The following is a 15,420-nucleotide window of genomic DNA, read 5'->3' as shown; positions in this document are numbered from 1 at the left end:
TATACGTATAAACTGTCGATGTGAGAACTCGCAAGCTTCCATAAACCCTGTGGGAGAGAGCTGCGGCGCGTCCATACGGACCATGAAGTAAGTGAAATACGCGGAAAAGTGGTGGGGACTGAGGCGAGCGCGATCAAAGATAAAGCCGTAAACGATGGCACGGTGTAGTGCACACGCGCCAAAAATAAATTCGCGACCTCGCGCGTCGCCGAGATTTACCCAGCGGTATCTCGTCCCTCTCGGCTTGGCAAATCTCGATGGTACTTTTTCGCGTGCTCTGCATGGCGTACAAACCCTATGTTTACGTTGCGGACATAAGGCGGGGCCCAGGGGACCTTTTCTTTTTTTACGATGTCGTTCGTGCTTCGGCATCGACATTACATTTGTTGCTCCGATGAATTATTCGATTGCAGTTGCAACGATTACGATGTTTGCAATCGCGTCGCGAACATTGGAAATCCCGTCACGAGATTCAACATTGTGTCATTGCGCGCTGGATGAATAAAATTTTCCGTGTACAAAGAGTCGTCTGTACTTAAAAACCTGCTAGACTGACAATTACAATTTGCGACACGCGTTTGTGTGCTCATTCATTTCTAAAGTGGAGTCAGACTTTATAAATTTTGCAATATAGCGACTTGGATCGAAATTTCAATTTCAAATTCATTGTTGTACATGTTTTTTTTTGCGGATACTTTTGTCAGGACAATATACGAAGCAGAGAATCGATTCTTTTACAAACAATATCTTGCGACGAAAGTAAACCGTTTCTTTTGTATTTCCGGCAAGTTAGATGAGTAATTTCGATCATTACGTACTTTCGAGAGTGAACTCGCTCGGAGAAACGAAAATACCACCGAGCGCGCGGATATCTTATGAGTAATCTGCATGAAAACTCAAAATGAATAGCTCGTGGCTCAGGAGAGTAATGATAAGTCTTATAAAATGCATGAGTTGGAATTCACGACTGCCCTTTTGTGATTTGGCGCCGAGGAGTACGCATAATCCCTTTCCTTCCCAAAGAATATGCAAATTCATCCGACGACACGTATTCATCGGGATAAGTTTTCTAAAAAATTATAGCATTTCCCCTCCAAAGAATATCATTATCACTTTGACAAATTTCGCTAAACGCGGCGCGAATGAAAAAACGAAAAAAACATACGTTTCTCAAACAAGTTGATTGGATTTCCGCTCGTTCCGAGGTCTTTTAAAAAACGTTCAGAAGATCAAGCGTTTCTGAGTTGATACTCTTAACGAAGCACAAAGGTAAACGCGTTAAAAAAACACACACAGCGAAAGAGAGATGATAACAGCTCGTTTCAGTCAAACTTTGCCTGGCAGATTTTACAGCTAGCGCCTCCGGCCTTAGCCTTTGCGAATTAAAGAAATACACCTCGACAATTACGCGGCTCCTCTTCCAAGCTTCTCTCTCTCTCTCTCTTTCTCTCATTTTCTAGTTGATCATTTCCACACTTTTTTGGCTTGGACTTCGAGTATTTGCGAGACTTTACTAAACGTAATAAAAGAATTCCGAACATTCGTGCAAACTGTCATTTGATACTGATCATCAATTTATTCTTTTTTTTGTAGATGTCAACATGGTGGCAGAACCAAAACCTCATCAAACTGGCCGTAAAAGACAAAATATGACGAAAACTGGGAATGACTGGTGAGTTTGATTCCTTTCAAAGTTATACACCACTTAAGTCAATTCGATCTAACTCAGGAAAAGAAAATGTTCAAGCTTCTTTCTAATCCCGCGACAATTTTGAAAGGATTTTAAGGGAATGCCACAGCGCGTGGATAGCCTTAAGGCAAAAGAAATAGGTGAACAGCTAGTAGGAGCAATCGATCTCACTCAGTGTCGATGGAAGCTCAGACCAAGGCGATAAAGCTCCGACGCGACGAGTAGATCATCGCGCGCGAGCTCTTCGTCCCACCTTATAAAAATGACCAAATCCAATCGAGCGAGTCGATTCCGTCGTCTATCTCAGATTTTTCCGTTCTTTTATTCCTTGTGACTCTTTCCTTTGCTCTTAGTCGTTTCGATTCAAAAATGTTTGTTCAACCTTAATCAAATATCGTCACTTCAAGGACTGACGATCAAATGTTTGCGTCGTTGTCGAGAGCCTTGAGCAGCGACCATTATGTTATTGGTTCAACTCGTCAACGATAACAAAATTAAAAAAGTTTTTGTAGCTTATCAAATGCCTTTATAAACTCTATTTGTTAACGTATTGAGGATAACAGCGTACTCTTTATAGTTCTAAAAGCTCATCAAAATTTTAACTGCTAGGCGATAACGATTCGATGTACTGCAAAAAAAAGTCTGTTAAAGCGGTTGTCACTTCAAAACTCAGGTAACTCAAAAATATTAATAAAAGAGGTTAAAAAATTTCAAAACAATCTGTTAAGTAGTTCTTTTTCACTGCACACTCAAAAATAAATTGCCCATTTCTCTTTAGTAACCCTACTTTAATATCAATCCAACGTGATTTATTTTATTATCAATCAAGCGAGTGAAAGTTAATTTAAGCCAAAACATCACGCGTAAGTATTATTTATCCAGTAGATACACAAAGAAAGTATGAGCCCCACCCCCTCCAGAATCATAACCAACCTTATCTCCATTCTCTTTTCGCTATGTTCAATCCCTTTGTCTAGGCTCGTGTTGGCCACTATTTCAAGCTTCCGAGTGATCGTCGGCTAACGGGGTCTTCCCCGTGTGAAACTGTGCTTTATGCAGTGAACGTGACCAACGCTCTCTCGCTCTCTCTCTCCCTCTCTCGTGTGGGAAGAGACAGAATATACAACAAGCGCCATGGCATTACAAATTCAAATCGGATTTACGAGAGCTGTAGCCGAGCAAAAGGGAAACAAGCCGCGAACGCGTCGTCGTCGCCAAGATTCTATCCCTGGAATATCTATTCTACGTGATGTCTTCTTCCACGCAAGCCGATGGAGTTTTTCGTATTCTTGATTTTTCACTGCGAGTATCGGGGGATTTATTGGAGACCACGATTGAACGCGAATCCACGCTAAAGAGTTTCAATCGATATTTTTCACATTCCAATGAATATTTACTATGTACGCGTGCCATTCCACATAGAAAAGGCTACCGCCTTAGTTTTAACTTTCTCCGCATATACGCGCACTCAGTCAACACGCCCTATTTGTCCGAGACAATAATCTCCGCCTTTATCTTTCCTCTACCATCAGCTAAGTTTACGTTGAGCGACTTAATCGACCTGCTGGCGGTCGCGTCCCTTCCGCGCTCAGATACAAGATAAATTAATTTATTAGCACGAGCGCCTTTAATTCACGTACAAATGGCAAATTAAAAAAGTAAGTTCAATCCCTTTGGGAAATAGAGATATGGCCAACGTTTAGTACTGCTTCAAAAGCAGCTGTTAATTAAAGCGTGAGATAAAAACACTGTTCTGGCTCGTTAATGTTTTTAAACAGATTAAGTGAGATTTTCTTTCTCTTTTCATTCAAATTAAGTGAAAATTATTTAAATGATAAATTAATTAATCAATGTTTTAAATAGAAGTAAGCAAGTATATTGAAAAAAAAATTTGATTGGAAAATATTAGGTTCATAGTAGGGTGTACACGGGCAGCTTATCGAGCTCAGACTTAATCTTCGAAACACGACGATGGATTTGCTCTTTTGATGAAACGAGCGATGAAAGTATAATGCTGTTTGATTAAATGTGGATGAAAACAGTTTCGTTGTACAACGAAATTTTGAATTGAGTGAGAGACGTTAACGAGACAAACTTTACTTTGTAATCTACTCGTTGAAGTGTGCAGTTTACGCGCTCGTCTACACGATATAACGAAATTTACCCAAAACTTAGACATCGCTCGTGCCATTAACTTTCGCGGCGTCGCTGCATTAGCAAGGCAATCATTGACTTTCGTTACCTTATCGTAATATTAGATTCACACTGTAATAAATACGGAGTGAAGGATCAATGAATTTTTTTTTCAACAACGCGCCAATCGCAAAACACGCGGCAAAAGAGATTGGCAAACTTGAAAGACAATTAATAATTCATTCAACACCTCGATCTTCCCTGCAAGTCATAGTCGCTGCTTCAAAAAATTTTCGAATTCTGAAGCTATTTAATGCGCTTAAAAACTTACGTTTTCTTTTAAAAATGTACAAAGTCGTGAAAATGAACAGAATCGTCACTGATTTTTCAAACTGCATTATAAGCTTCCAGTAGACAATTCAAAGTATAGTCAGACATTGAGCATTCTTGCCGTATAGAATTATTGATGCCATTGTTCACTCGAATATATATATATATATATATATATATATATATATATGTAACAGGCACTCGAAAAATCAGTATCCAGCTTTATACCAAGGCACTTCGCTTGCATCTCCACATACACGCCAAAAAGAAGGAACCCCGAATGTACTTGTTCTATTCGCATGCGATGCACATCGACGAAAAAGCTCTAAAAGCCACTGCTAGATCCTCAAGACGTCTGTCTCCGAACTGACACTTTTCTTCCATGTCTCACAGTGCTTTTTTTTTATTTTATGATTTTTTGTATGTTCGTAATAATTTAAAAAAAAAAGTGCGTCTCTCCTGCGCTCATCCGCAATTGCAATTAAATTTCCTTCATTGAAGATAAAAATTTCTCTTCCAATCGCCGTGGTGAAAATTAGATAAATTGCAATTTTATCGATGACCTCCGTGGCTCTACCACGAGTACAAAGCATCGACAGCTACGGGGAAGAGAAAAAAAATCGAGACAGCCGTACTTGCGACACGGCCATTACTGTCTATTCTCCTCGGGGCTGCGTCTATCGACGTTCGTTTTCTTGCGCACAGGAACTCATGCCAGAGCCGTATACGTACATCAGTCTTTTCTCGAGAGGCGTCTTCTTAGCATTCTCTCTCGCTCTCGAGATGTCAGCTACGCTTTTAGGCACGAGATAGCGTGTGTCCCTTTGTCGCTGATTAATCGTTTTTCCCGGAACTGTTTTTTTTTCTATTTTATTTTTCATTTAGTTGAATGCGCCTTTGTGGCTTCGACTCTTTTCTTAGCGCGAGCGTTTGAAATTAATAGTCGCGTTGTGTCGCTGATGGGTAAATTATTTACTGGCAGGATTGGGAGATTGTGCGAAGAGAAATCCGTTCGGTTAAAAAATCATAACGACTGTTGAGAGGCTAACCGAACGCTTCGACGAAGAATTCTAATGTAAAATCTAATTCATTTCAATAAGCAAATACGCAGGAACAATATTATATCAACGCAGCGGTTTTAAGGTCAAATTAAGCTGTCAAATAATTTGGCTGGCATGCCCATAGGCCAGTACGGCGGTCGAACGTAGACACACACATGCAAAAGGAGAAGTGTGTACATATAGGTGTGATGCTGTCCGCAGCCGGCGGGTCGGCGGCCGACTGATATACTGCCTTATCCACGTGTGGCTAGCGCGAGGCGAGGGAGCCAATTGTGTGTCGACTCTTTGACGTCGCATGTCAAGACAGTAACTCGGACCTTCGTTATACGTTAGCTCCTCTGCTCGCACACACGTCAACGTTACGCGCTCGCTCAAAATTCAACTTGACGGGTATTAAAGCCTCTATCTTGCTTTTTTTTCTGTCGAGTGACGCTGTTTGGAGAGAACGAATGCGGCTCGGTTCCAATTATTCGATGTTCGCTGCTTGTGTGATTATTCCGTGTGCGGAATATTTTTACAGCCCACGGTCACGCGATTTTCCAGTCTGTAATTTTACACTAGGCGGATTCAATTTTCCACGGGCATAGGCTCACCTGTTACTCAGAAAGCTGTCGGATTATTAATTACCGATCGCAAGAATTTAGATACGCATTGATGCACTGGCTCTTGCAACTAACTTGAAGCACAAACGTATGATAAGCAATCGATATCCATTACAAACGTATGATAAGCAATCGATATCCATTACAAACGTATGCAACACATTTTCTTTTATAAACACGATCGACTAATTTTCTGTGTTTAAAATTACGGGAATACGTCGGTCTTCTAGGATCACCTAATAAAAGGCTCCTAGCCTGTAATATCAGCGTCGCGTACTGCGTCGGGCGCAGAACGACTCATGCTTGACTGCTGCGCGAGACAGAAAGCGATAAGACTTCGCGCTGACAGATTAAGAATGCGAAATTGTTTGCTTCATGCTTCCGTGAAATTAGCGTATTCTTCTTCGTTTATTTCCTTTTTTTTAATACTTTTTTCGGGTAGGGTTTTTAACCAGATAAGACCTGCTCGCGTATGCGCATGGTGTAGCCTTTCTTGAGAGTGAAGTTCTTATTACGAGATGTCAAGAGGGACAACTCAACGTTTTTCCTCGTGCCGTTGCTTACTACGCGTGAGGTAAGAAAATGTGTTGTTTGATTTGACTTTTTTTTTAAGAGCTACAGGTAATGGAATGTTTTAGTAAGTATTACCGGGTGATGCTGACAGATTCCATTCAGATAATTCAGATTCTGACGATAATTGACTTATTTAGCGTCGTAATAAAACGAAATATAGTTGTGCGCATAAGTTAGTCTCTATAATATACTAAAATTACTTAAAATTTAAAGATTTCTAGCTCCGCCTATAATGGACATAGAAAAACTCGCGAGGACTCATTTTAAAGAATAAAGCAATACCATTCATATTCCATTGGTATTTTTTAAAATATAAAATCACGTTTGTTACATTAAAAAATCTGAACCATTTTGTTTTTCATTTTTTACCCCTCGTAAAAAACACCTTTTAAATTTTGAACGACGTAGTTAATTTTTTTAAATTAGGCGTTTATTAAATTTAGATGCGCATTTACTTCCTCTTTAAAATGAGCGCGACAAGATCCATTTTTATCGAGCCAATAAAAAGTCACGTTCATTTTTGTTAAAAAAATCACTTTTTTTCAAAATTGATTATCTTTGAACATATGCACTGTGAAAAAAACTTCAAAGAGAAATATGTTTGCTTTTGCATGTAGAATACGTATTTACTAAAATAAAAATTAAGTTTAAAAGAAAATGTAATATATTCTTATACATTAAAAAATTATGATAATAATTTGCTTGGTTATGAATTTTTTAGAACAAATCTGCTAAATATAAGTAAATAGTAATGTTCTTTTCATCAGTAATTTGACTATTTTAATTAAAAAAAGTTTGTAGAAAAAAATCTAGTGAGAAGTGAAGAAAAAACTGTTTTTTTTTTCAAAACTTAATTTTTTTTTAAATTGACTTACTCATTCAAAAGTTATAAGATGTTTTTTACCAGGGGTAAAAAATGAAAAAAAAATGGTTGTTTTTTAATGTAAAAAACACGATTTTCAACTAAAAAAACCAATGGATTATGAAAGGTATTGCTTTATTCTTAAAATGAGCCCCTGCGAGTTTTTCTACGTCCATTATAGACGGAGCTAGGAAACTTTGAATTTGAGGTAATTTTAGTATAGGGTGAGAACTAACTTATGCGCGCAACTGTAGATTACGTGGAAAGTTGTTGAATTTTGATTGTTAGTAATAATTAATGTGTTGGAGTAAAAGTATTTTGAGATATTTACGGATGTTTTAGGCACTATACTGAAAGAAATGTTATCCTGATAAAAGGGGTAGGATAATTTTTTGAGAAAATTATCTTGGAATAAGAAGAACTTTTTCCAGTGTAGAGAACTGAGAATGAATATTTTAAATATTATAGGTTTCATAAGCATGGCAGATTATTTGAAATCATAACGTGGACAACTGCATGACATAATAAAAACCTTCACTTGTTGTTGTAATATCTTTCTTTAATTAAAAATAATAAGAAATGCTCCACCGAATCGCGTCCAACTTCGATATTTTTCCAACAATTATCATAATATAATAATGCAAAACTCACCCAGCTGACAAATAGATAGAATAAATGACACCATCATTTTAGTAAAAATAGTAAAACTCGCAAATCTGATGGTAATTACGATGTATGAATCGTATATGAGCCATTAAATTAAGTAGGTTGGTAAGCGGTTGACCGGCGAATCGAACGCCACTTTGCAAGTGAAATTTAGTTTCTAAAAACACCCGTTACTATAATTCCATGGCGCGCGACACGAGACGCTTGTCGGTCAAACGCAAGATAGAAAAGAGATACGAGCTGTGAACGATAATAAATTGCTGGATGACACTCTACTGTTGCACTGGCACTCATTCACGTATAGCTTTGAGAATCATAAATCACAAGACGCGATGCTGGCCAATTGTAGAAGCCAAACTGCGCCTTAAACTGGTAAAATGCTGGTACAGGTGTTTTTACCTCTATACTGCGTGTGAACTCATTTACAGAACGATTGATTCTTAAAGCAACGTTGTTTAAGAATAGATGGAGGTTTTTCTTTACACTCAGATAAACTTGACTCATAAATACACTATGTTATTAGTCAATTCTCTGTACAATGAAACAAATGATAATTCGTTGTCAAAATATGTGTATCTATTCATTGTGGCTTTGACATTTCGAATGTGTTAAAAAGACCTAGTTGATATTAAAATATTCCATTTGAATTTAGCGAGACGCGCGCTGATTTCCGTTGCCATGGAATATCTGCGTTATTCGGAAGAAATGAGGAACGCGCGTGCGCGGAAATTGTCTCTTGACACATATGCAAAGCAAAACAAAAATCAACGCCGGAGACAGAAAAGCATTTATTTCTTATGCGTGAATACGTTGATACTTTTGGTTTTTCTTTTTTTTCTTTTCGTTTTTGTTTTTTGCTTCGAATAATCCGATCGTGGCCAAGTGTTCCTCCTTTCCAGCCAATTGAACATTATCAAGCGAAAATAAAACTTGAAAATTGTGCCGGCAAACAAACACAGTGTCGATGGCAAAAACAAATGAACGGTTGGCACGAGCATTTAAATTTTTCCAGTGTTGGGGCGCTCAAAGTTTCGCATACTAATGGAGAGTGCGTGCGCGTAAAAATTATACTTGCTAACGGGCTGCTGTAGTGGCATATAGAGTACACCGGACGTAAATAATGTCACCGGCACGTGTCATTATCTTTCTCGTGCGCGTGTATGTGTGTGTGTCGCGAGTAACTATGATGGATTACCCTATCTCGCTTTTCCTCCGTAGCTTATTTTTCGATTGTTACATTTTGTCGAGAGCGCGATCTTATCCATTTCAATTTTTGACAGCACTCGATGTCGATGCTTTTTATTTCGCGTATCTATGTTTGCTCGAGCGAATAAGTAGAAATTATGAAGCCGGATGTCCAATTTATTACAAAATGCTCATTGTAACATCGTCCTCGTTATTCCGGCTCATTAGCATCAGTATATCCTGTCCTATGATTTCCGGCCAATCGCCGGGCATTGTTAATTATTTATTTTGGCTGGCTTTTCGACGAAATCATCCAGTAAGAAAAAAAAATGGAGTCTGTATTTGCATGTGTATACGTGATTTACGCAGCCCATTGTCTTTTCGAGGGGCTTACACGTATAGCGAAATTTTCGGGCGTGTAATTTTTACGCTCGAGATTTACGTTATTACTGCCTCGACGACTGATTTATGGTAATTATCGCAACGCGATTTTTCATTCCCCCTCCCCTTTCTCTCCCTTTTGGAAACTATTATCAGTTCAATGATTAACGCCGTGATACCGCTATGCGAGAGAATGCGTGTCACCGTGAGTGTTTTATGGCATGCGGGGTCAATTTTTGGTTATTGGGTGAGGAGTTAATTACGAATAGTGACGGAAAAAGGGATCGTCGTTCGATTTAAATATAATTTTAAGTGTTTTGGGGATTCGATTTCATTTCTTTCATCTAAAACTTCATTTGAGGTTCAGCAAAATGACAATTCACATAGCTGTTTACAAAGATTTATATAGTATATTACGTGAATATACGACATACTAATAAACGTTTACGGTTTTTATAAAATGTGAATTTATGAATTTCGTGGGTTTCCGTATTTAAATTTTGCAATAATGAGCTAAATGCATTCATATTCTATATGTAATAAATCATCTGTTACTAACTCGTTAAAACTATTGGACTAATTATTGCAACTTACCTTTCTCATTTTCTTGCAAAATTAACATTTTTAATTCTGATGTTTCTTTTAAATTTGTATAAGAATTCCGTTTAAAAATCTATGTCGCCAATGTGAAAAGTTTGTGTCCACTTTCTCTATTCAAAATTAATTGTTTAAAAACATTGCATCTCAGGCGATAAAAAATTGGTTACAGTTAATTATTCTCATTATTTGGTCCATAACAATTCTCTGTTTCATACTTCAACGCTGCTTCGTGCACAACATCGGCAGCGGAGCATCTCTGATGCGAGTACATTAATACGTTTTCGAACCACATTGATCTTCTTTTCATTTGATTAAATATTATCAAGCGAAAATTGAATTTTATCGTACGGATTTTGGATTCTTTGCCGCTGCCCGATCATTGAAGATATAGGGTTGCGTGTGTGAAATAATTACAATTAACCGTATGTACTTTTATTAATTGATAACATAAGATGGAGAGAGAGAGAGAGAGAGAGAGAGAGAGAGAGAGAGAGAAATCGCGTATGTGCGCTCGACTACCATCTGAGATTGAACTCTCGCGCCCCGAATCTCTCTTGGTGCGTAACTCGCCTAATCGTTCCCGTTCTTGTGGAAGTGCAGCTCGAGAAAAGCTGACCAATATCCCCCAAGCCGTGAGAATCTGGAGTGCAAGTAAAAGTGGAAAACGAAGGAGAAACCTGTTGTAATAAGAGAAGAAAGTAGCAGAGGGAGAGAGAGATCGGAGAAAAAGCTTTATATAACGTGGACGACTTCGAGGATAGCATACATATTAATAAGCTCACTGTGGCAGCGACGCCAGCAGTGATTTCACGCCTATCGTGAGCGACCGTGAAGATTCGTAATGGCGATAACGGGGCTCTACGCTGTGCAATGAAAAGAAAAAAAAGGACAGATCGTTTGCATAAATGAATGCATAAACTTTCTCGCATTGATCTACGTAACTTTGTGTCGCGTGCGCCAGCGGCTTTTTTAATTAGCATAGATTCTAGCGCGGCAGAGTGGCAAAAGACGGGCGGAAAAAGAAAAAGAAGGGAGGATTTTTAACGGAAGTTGCCCTTGATTGCATTTTTAGATTAGCTTTGGCGATACTTACTTGCAACGCGTGAGTGAGTCGACGCTTTTTCTCCCCCCCCCCAACTTTTGCTCTCAATGACCCATAAAAAATCGACTATCAGCTTCTCTCTATCATTGAGTAACAGAATTATTTTGCCTTGACAAGTTGCCCGTCGAGTTTAAATGAAAAGAGCAAATGCAGTCGGAAGCAGAACGCAAGTGAAAAAATAAAATCTGTTCAAACCATTTACTTTCCGGTTTCGTCAACCCTACTCTCATTTCCGCGTCTGCGCCGCGAAGCTAATTAGATGCGAAAAGTTAAGCAACCTTTCCCAGTCGCGGGTACAAATCATGATTCGCGCGCCCGCTGCGGCGCGGTCATTTAACCGAGCGCTCCAATCAGCGATCAGATCCATCGAGGAATTTATCTGATATACTTTCTCGGCGCACTTTGATCGCGCAGTCTTGTGCAGCGCACGAGAGTAGCGAAAATCCACCCAGGTGCTCGTGTAAATCGCATAATTGAATGCTAATGGCGACGAAACGTTCGAGTCCGACTCGCTTGATCGCTTGGTAAATATGCTCTTCGGCCGTACCGTCACCCAGTGCCACAGTGAGAGGATCGCGCGCGTTTGTTTGTCGCGCTTTCTACACCCTCTGTGCTTGTTCCGCTCGTCCAGTTATACACTGGTTTTAAGTATAGTATATATTGTGAGAAACTTAGCTTTTTTGGATACGGGCATGGAGGGGGTAACAGAGTGAAAATTATAAAGCTACTCAGAATAAGAAACTCGTCTCTTATTTTGAGTAACTTGTTTACAGTACATATTTCATTTCTACAATTGCAATATCTCTGTGAATAATTACTTTAAGCATTACCTCAAAAACTTAAAAGTAGAAAATAAGAACTTATAAAAAAGAAAACTTTTTTTTACATTGACGATTGAGTTTTGAATTTTTCGTATTTTGATTTTAATATTTTTAGACGTGCACGTCGGAAATTTCATTTTTTTTAATCCATTATTCTGTACTTTTTATTTGTTGAAGTAAGCATTGTTTCATAAAAATTTTTTGATTGATTTCTTATAAGCTATTTAATCTTCTACGAATGAAATCGATTGAGCCTTTTCAGAGACATGCGCACAGACATGCGAAAATTCAGATTGAATACTGAGCCTCTTTCTCGTTGAAGCCGGCAATAAATAAAAGCATCTCACATATTAGCTGCCCCCCCCCCTCACGCAAAAAAAACCCAGGGGTTTATTTCGAGTAGCCAGTTCACGTGTTGCTTTTCCGAGCTTTCGTGAAATACAGAGAAAGAGAGAGTAGTGGGTGAATAAATGGAAATGGAAGGACAGGATTTGCGCGAAACGCGGACAATGGACGAACGACGTGATGGTGTATAGGGCAAAAGTTCGACGGCAATCACGTGGCTTGCTAGTTCTCTCGCAGTTTCAGTTGTCGTTACGATAGAACTGCGTGTTATATGTGTATATATATATATATATATATATATATATATATATATATATATATATATATCGCTTCGAGGTTCAATGCAGCTGCCAGAGCTTCAAAACTCACAGTCGATTTTACTGCAGCCTCCACCACTCGAAATATAATGAAACTTCCTCTCGGTTCTTACAGATTATTTTCTCTATTTACTGCTCGATACTACATTGTTTCATGAATATGTTTACCTGCAATGTGACTATATTTTTCGGATTTAAAATACTTCTTGGGGTAATAATCTGAATGCTATACTGAGCACATAAAATTTTCGCTTAGTACTGCAATGGAAAATAGTCCAGCATACAAATCAATATATGTTCATTTTCACATTTTTTTTAGTATATTTTCCTTGACATCGGAAATTATTTCCAAATGCATATATACTTAAAGTAATATATATATATATATATATATATATATATATATATATATATATAAGTTTTACGTAGTTCTCGCGTAGAAACTCAGCAGACTCAGTACCAAACTAATTGTAACTTCAAAACATCCACACAGTCTCTCTCTCTCTCTTTCTCTCCCTCTCTCTCTCGGCAACTACGTAAAAAAAAGTCTTTTTATAAATTTTTACGGCTTTGCCTACTCAAGGGAGTACTTTGCACCAAGGCAGTATATAGACCAAAGTTACGAGTGCCGTTGGTACGTTTTTTCGTATGAATCCTTGATATGCCTGGGAATCACTTGACGCTCGCCGCGTTGGGACGCCACAAGGCGTCCTCGATTTGTGGCATGCGAAAACCTTTATTGTGACCAAGCATTGGTAATGCTCGTACTTTCCGTTCAGTGGAACTCAGTGGGATATATTTAATTTTTTTTTCTTCACTGTAGTGCAGAATTTTTGCAAATTTGAATTAATGATACGACGGATCAAATTGATTTTTTGTTATAAAACTTATTATCGTATTAACTTTTACTGTAATTTATACAACATTTTCTATTATAAATTGATTTTCTATTCCTATATAAAAAAAGAAAAATAAAATAATGATTACGACGAAAATATTGAATGTTCAAAATTAGAATAGTCCTGCTAAATTTAGTTTTTTCATCGACATATTAATTCATAATCTACCCCATCATCATTAAAAATGTTAAAAGAACATCCAAATATATCACAATCCACGAAATCCCGGCCATTCGTTCAAAATAACGTCGTTATAATCGACTGCAAATGCTCGTTTGTAGCACTTTGTATGGAGGACTATCGAGCTCTCAATTTTCGCTGAAGCAAAATAAACACTGAAGCAACGCACGCATGCAAACAAACGAAATATCGAAAATTCGCAAAACGCCTCAAAGTAGATCGACCACGACAAAAATAAAAATAACCGATCACTTCATTAGCTTCGATCAAAGGATTCAGCTTGTTTTTATTCAACAATGCTCGTCGATGGATGTTTACTCGCTCGAAAATTTACACTTGTTTTGCAGGCAATTTTGACCCCGTGGGGGCATCACAGCTAACCATAGTGCTTGGTAAATATTTATATGCGCCGCGTATATGTTCCCCGTACCTGCGGGTTTGTCGTAGCTTTGCAGAGACTTTTGCGCTTTTCGAGACAACTTTCCTAATAAAAGTGTTTATTTCGTGTGTTCGTAATTCATTTATTAATTACGCTAATTTTGAATGATCAGGTATTGATTGTATTTATTGGAAAAGCAATTATCATTACGCCTGTCGATTATCTATAATGATTTTGAAAGCTGTGATTGCTACTGAAAGTGGCATTCTAATTTAAGAATTTGAATCTATAATTGCACTGTTCGATGATATTCGTGTCACTGGCAAATTACGAAATTGCTTTAGAAAAGACTAGTAATCGATAATCATCAATTTAGCAGTGACACATCTAATTACAGGTATGCATTTATGTTAAAATTAATTATAATATTATTTAGACGTTAATTATCCGGAGTTAATTATAATATAATTTAGATATTTATCACTCGCTCGTCAACGATAACAATGAGTTAATAATAGTATAAAACTTTGATCAATTCAAAACTATATTATTTCCAAATATGTTGAATTCCATGGGAAAAAAAATGTTATAATTCGGCACCGTTTTATCGAATTCCGATACTGCGTGTAAGCTCTTGCTATTTCGATTTTATCATTTTCAGGGATATTAGAGACATAAAAGTACTTGAGAATTACTGACCAAGATTAATAAAAAAATGCCCATAATTTTTCATCTATTTTGAAATGTTACAAGGAACAAATGAACGTTGTCATTGTTCGTTTTTTATCATTGAAAATTCAATGGAACGGCGTCAAATCAAGCCTTATTCCGCATATTTCACGGAATACCTAGTGCGTGCATTTATTTCTGAAAAGTTGCAAAACAAAGTCCAAGCGCACAACAGCGTATCTCTCTAAGTCTCGAAATTATTAATTTTTCAATTCGTGAGTGAAAGAGAAGGCTGGTGAAAAATGCTCTCCCCGTCCGAAAAATATTCACGCAACGTTCGCGCGTACGAGGTGTGATAAAAAGAGAGAGAGAGAGAGAGAAGCTTTATTCCCCAGGTCAATCTAGGCGAAGAGGAGGAGGTACGCGCGCGCGCTCATTGAAAAATGTACGTCTGAATCTTGCGTGAAATCCGCGCGTACGTACACTGGCTCCCTGTATTCTTTCTCCTCTGCGTACGCTGCGGCGTCAATATACGTTGTGCCCGTGGAGAGTTGCGCGGGAAATTGAATTTCACGAGTGATTTTGGGCCGCTCGGAATGCAACGCGCACGCACGAATTGAATTTA

General features: G+C 38.0%; 1 protein-coding gene across 3 annotated transcripts in view; it reads left to right on the top strand.

Annotated features, from left to right (window-relative positions):
• Nucleotides 1–15,420, top strand: part of LOC131667919 (uncharacterized) — a 206,395-nt gene that overhangs the window by 171,440 nt on the left and 19,535 nt on the right. For all 3 annotated transcript variants that reach the window (XM_058941688.1, XM_058941687.1, XM_058941689.1), the window contains one exon: nt 1,594–1,672. In XM_058941688.1, the coding sequence (XP_058797671.1) occupies nt 1,594–1,672 (79 nt within the window). The remainder of the gene's footprint in view (nt 1–1,593; nt 1,673–15,420) is intronic.

Source organism: Phymastichus coffea, unplaced genomic scaffold (genome assembly GCF_024137745.1).
Source record: "Phymastichus coffea isolate CEN01 unplaced genomic scaffold, Cenicafe_Pcof_1.1 PCOF00071, whole genome shotgun sequence".
Taxonomy (NCBI): domain Eukaryota; kingdom Metazoa; phylum Arthropoda; class Insecta; order Hymenoptera; family Eulophidae; genus Phymastichus; species Phymastichus coffea.
This window is presented reverse-complemented; position numbering and strand designations above follow the sequence as displayed.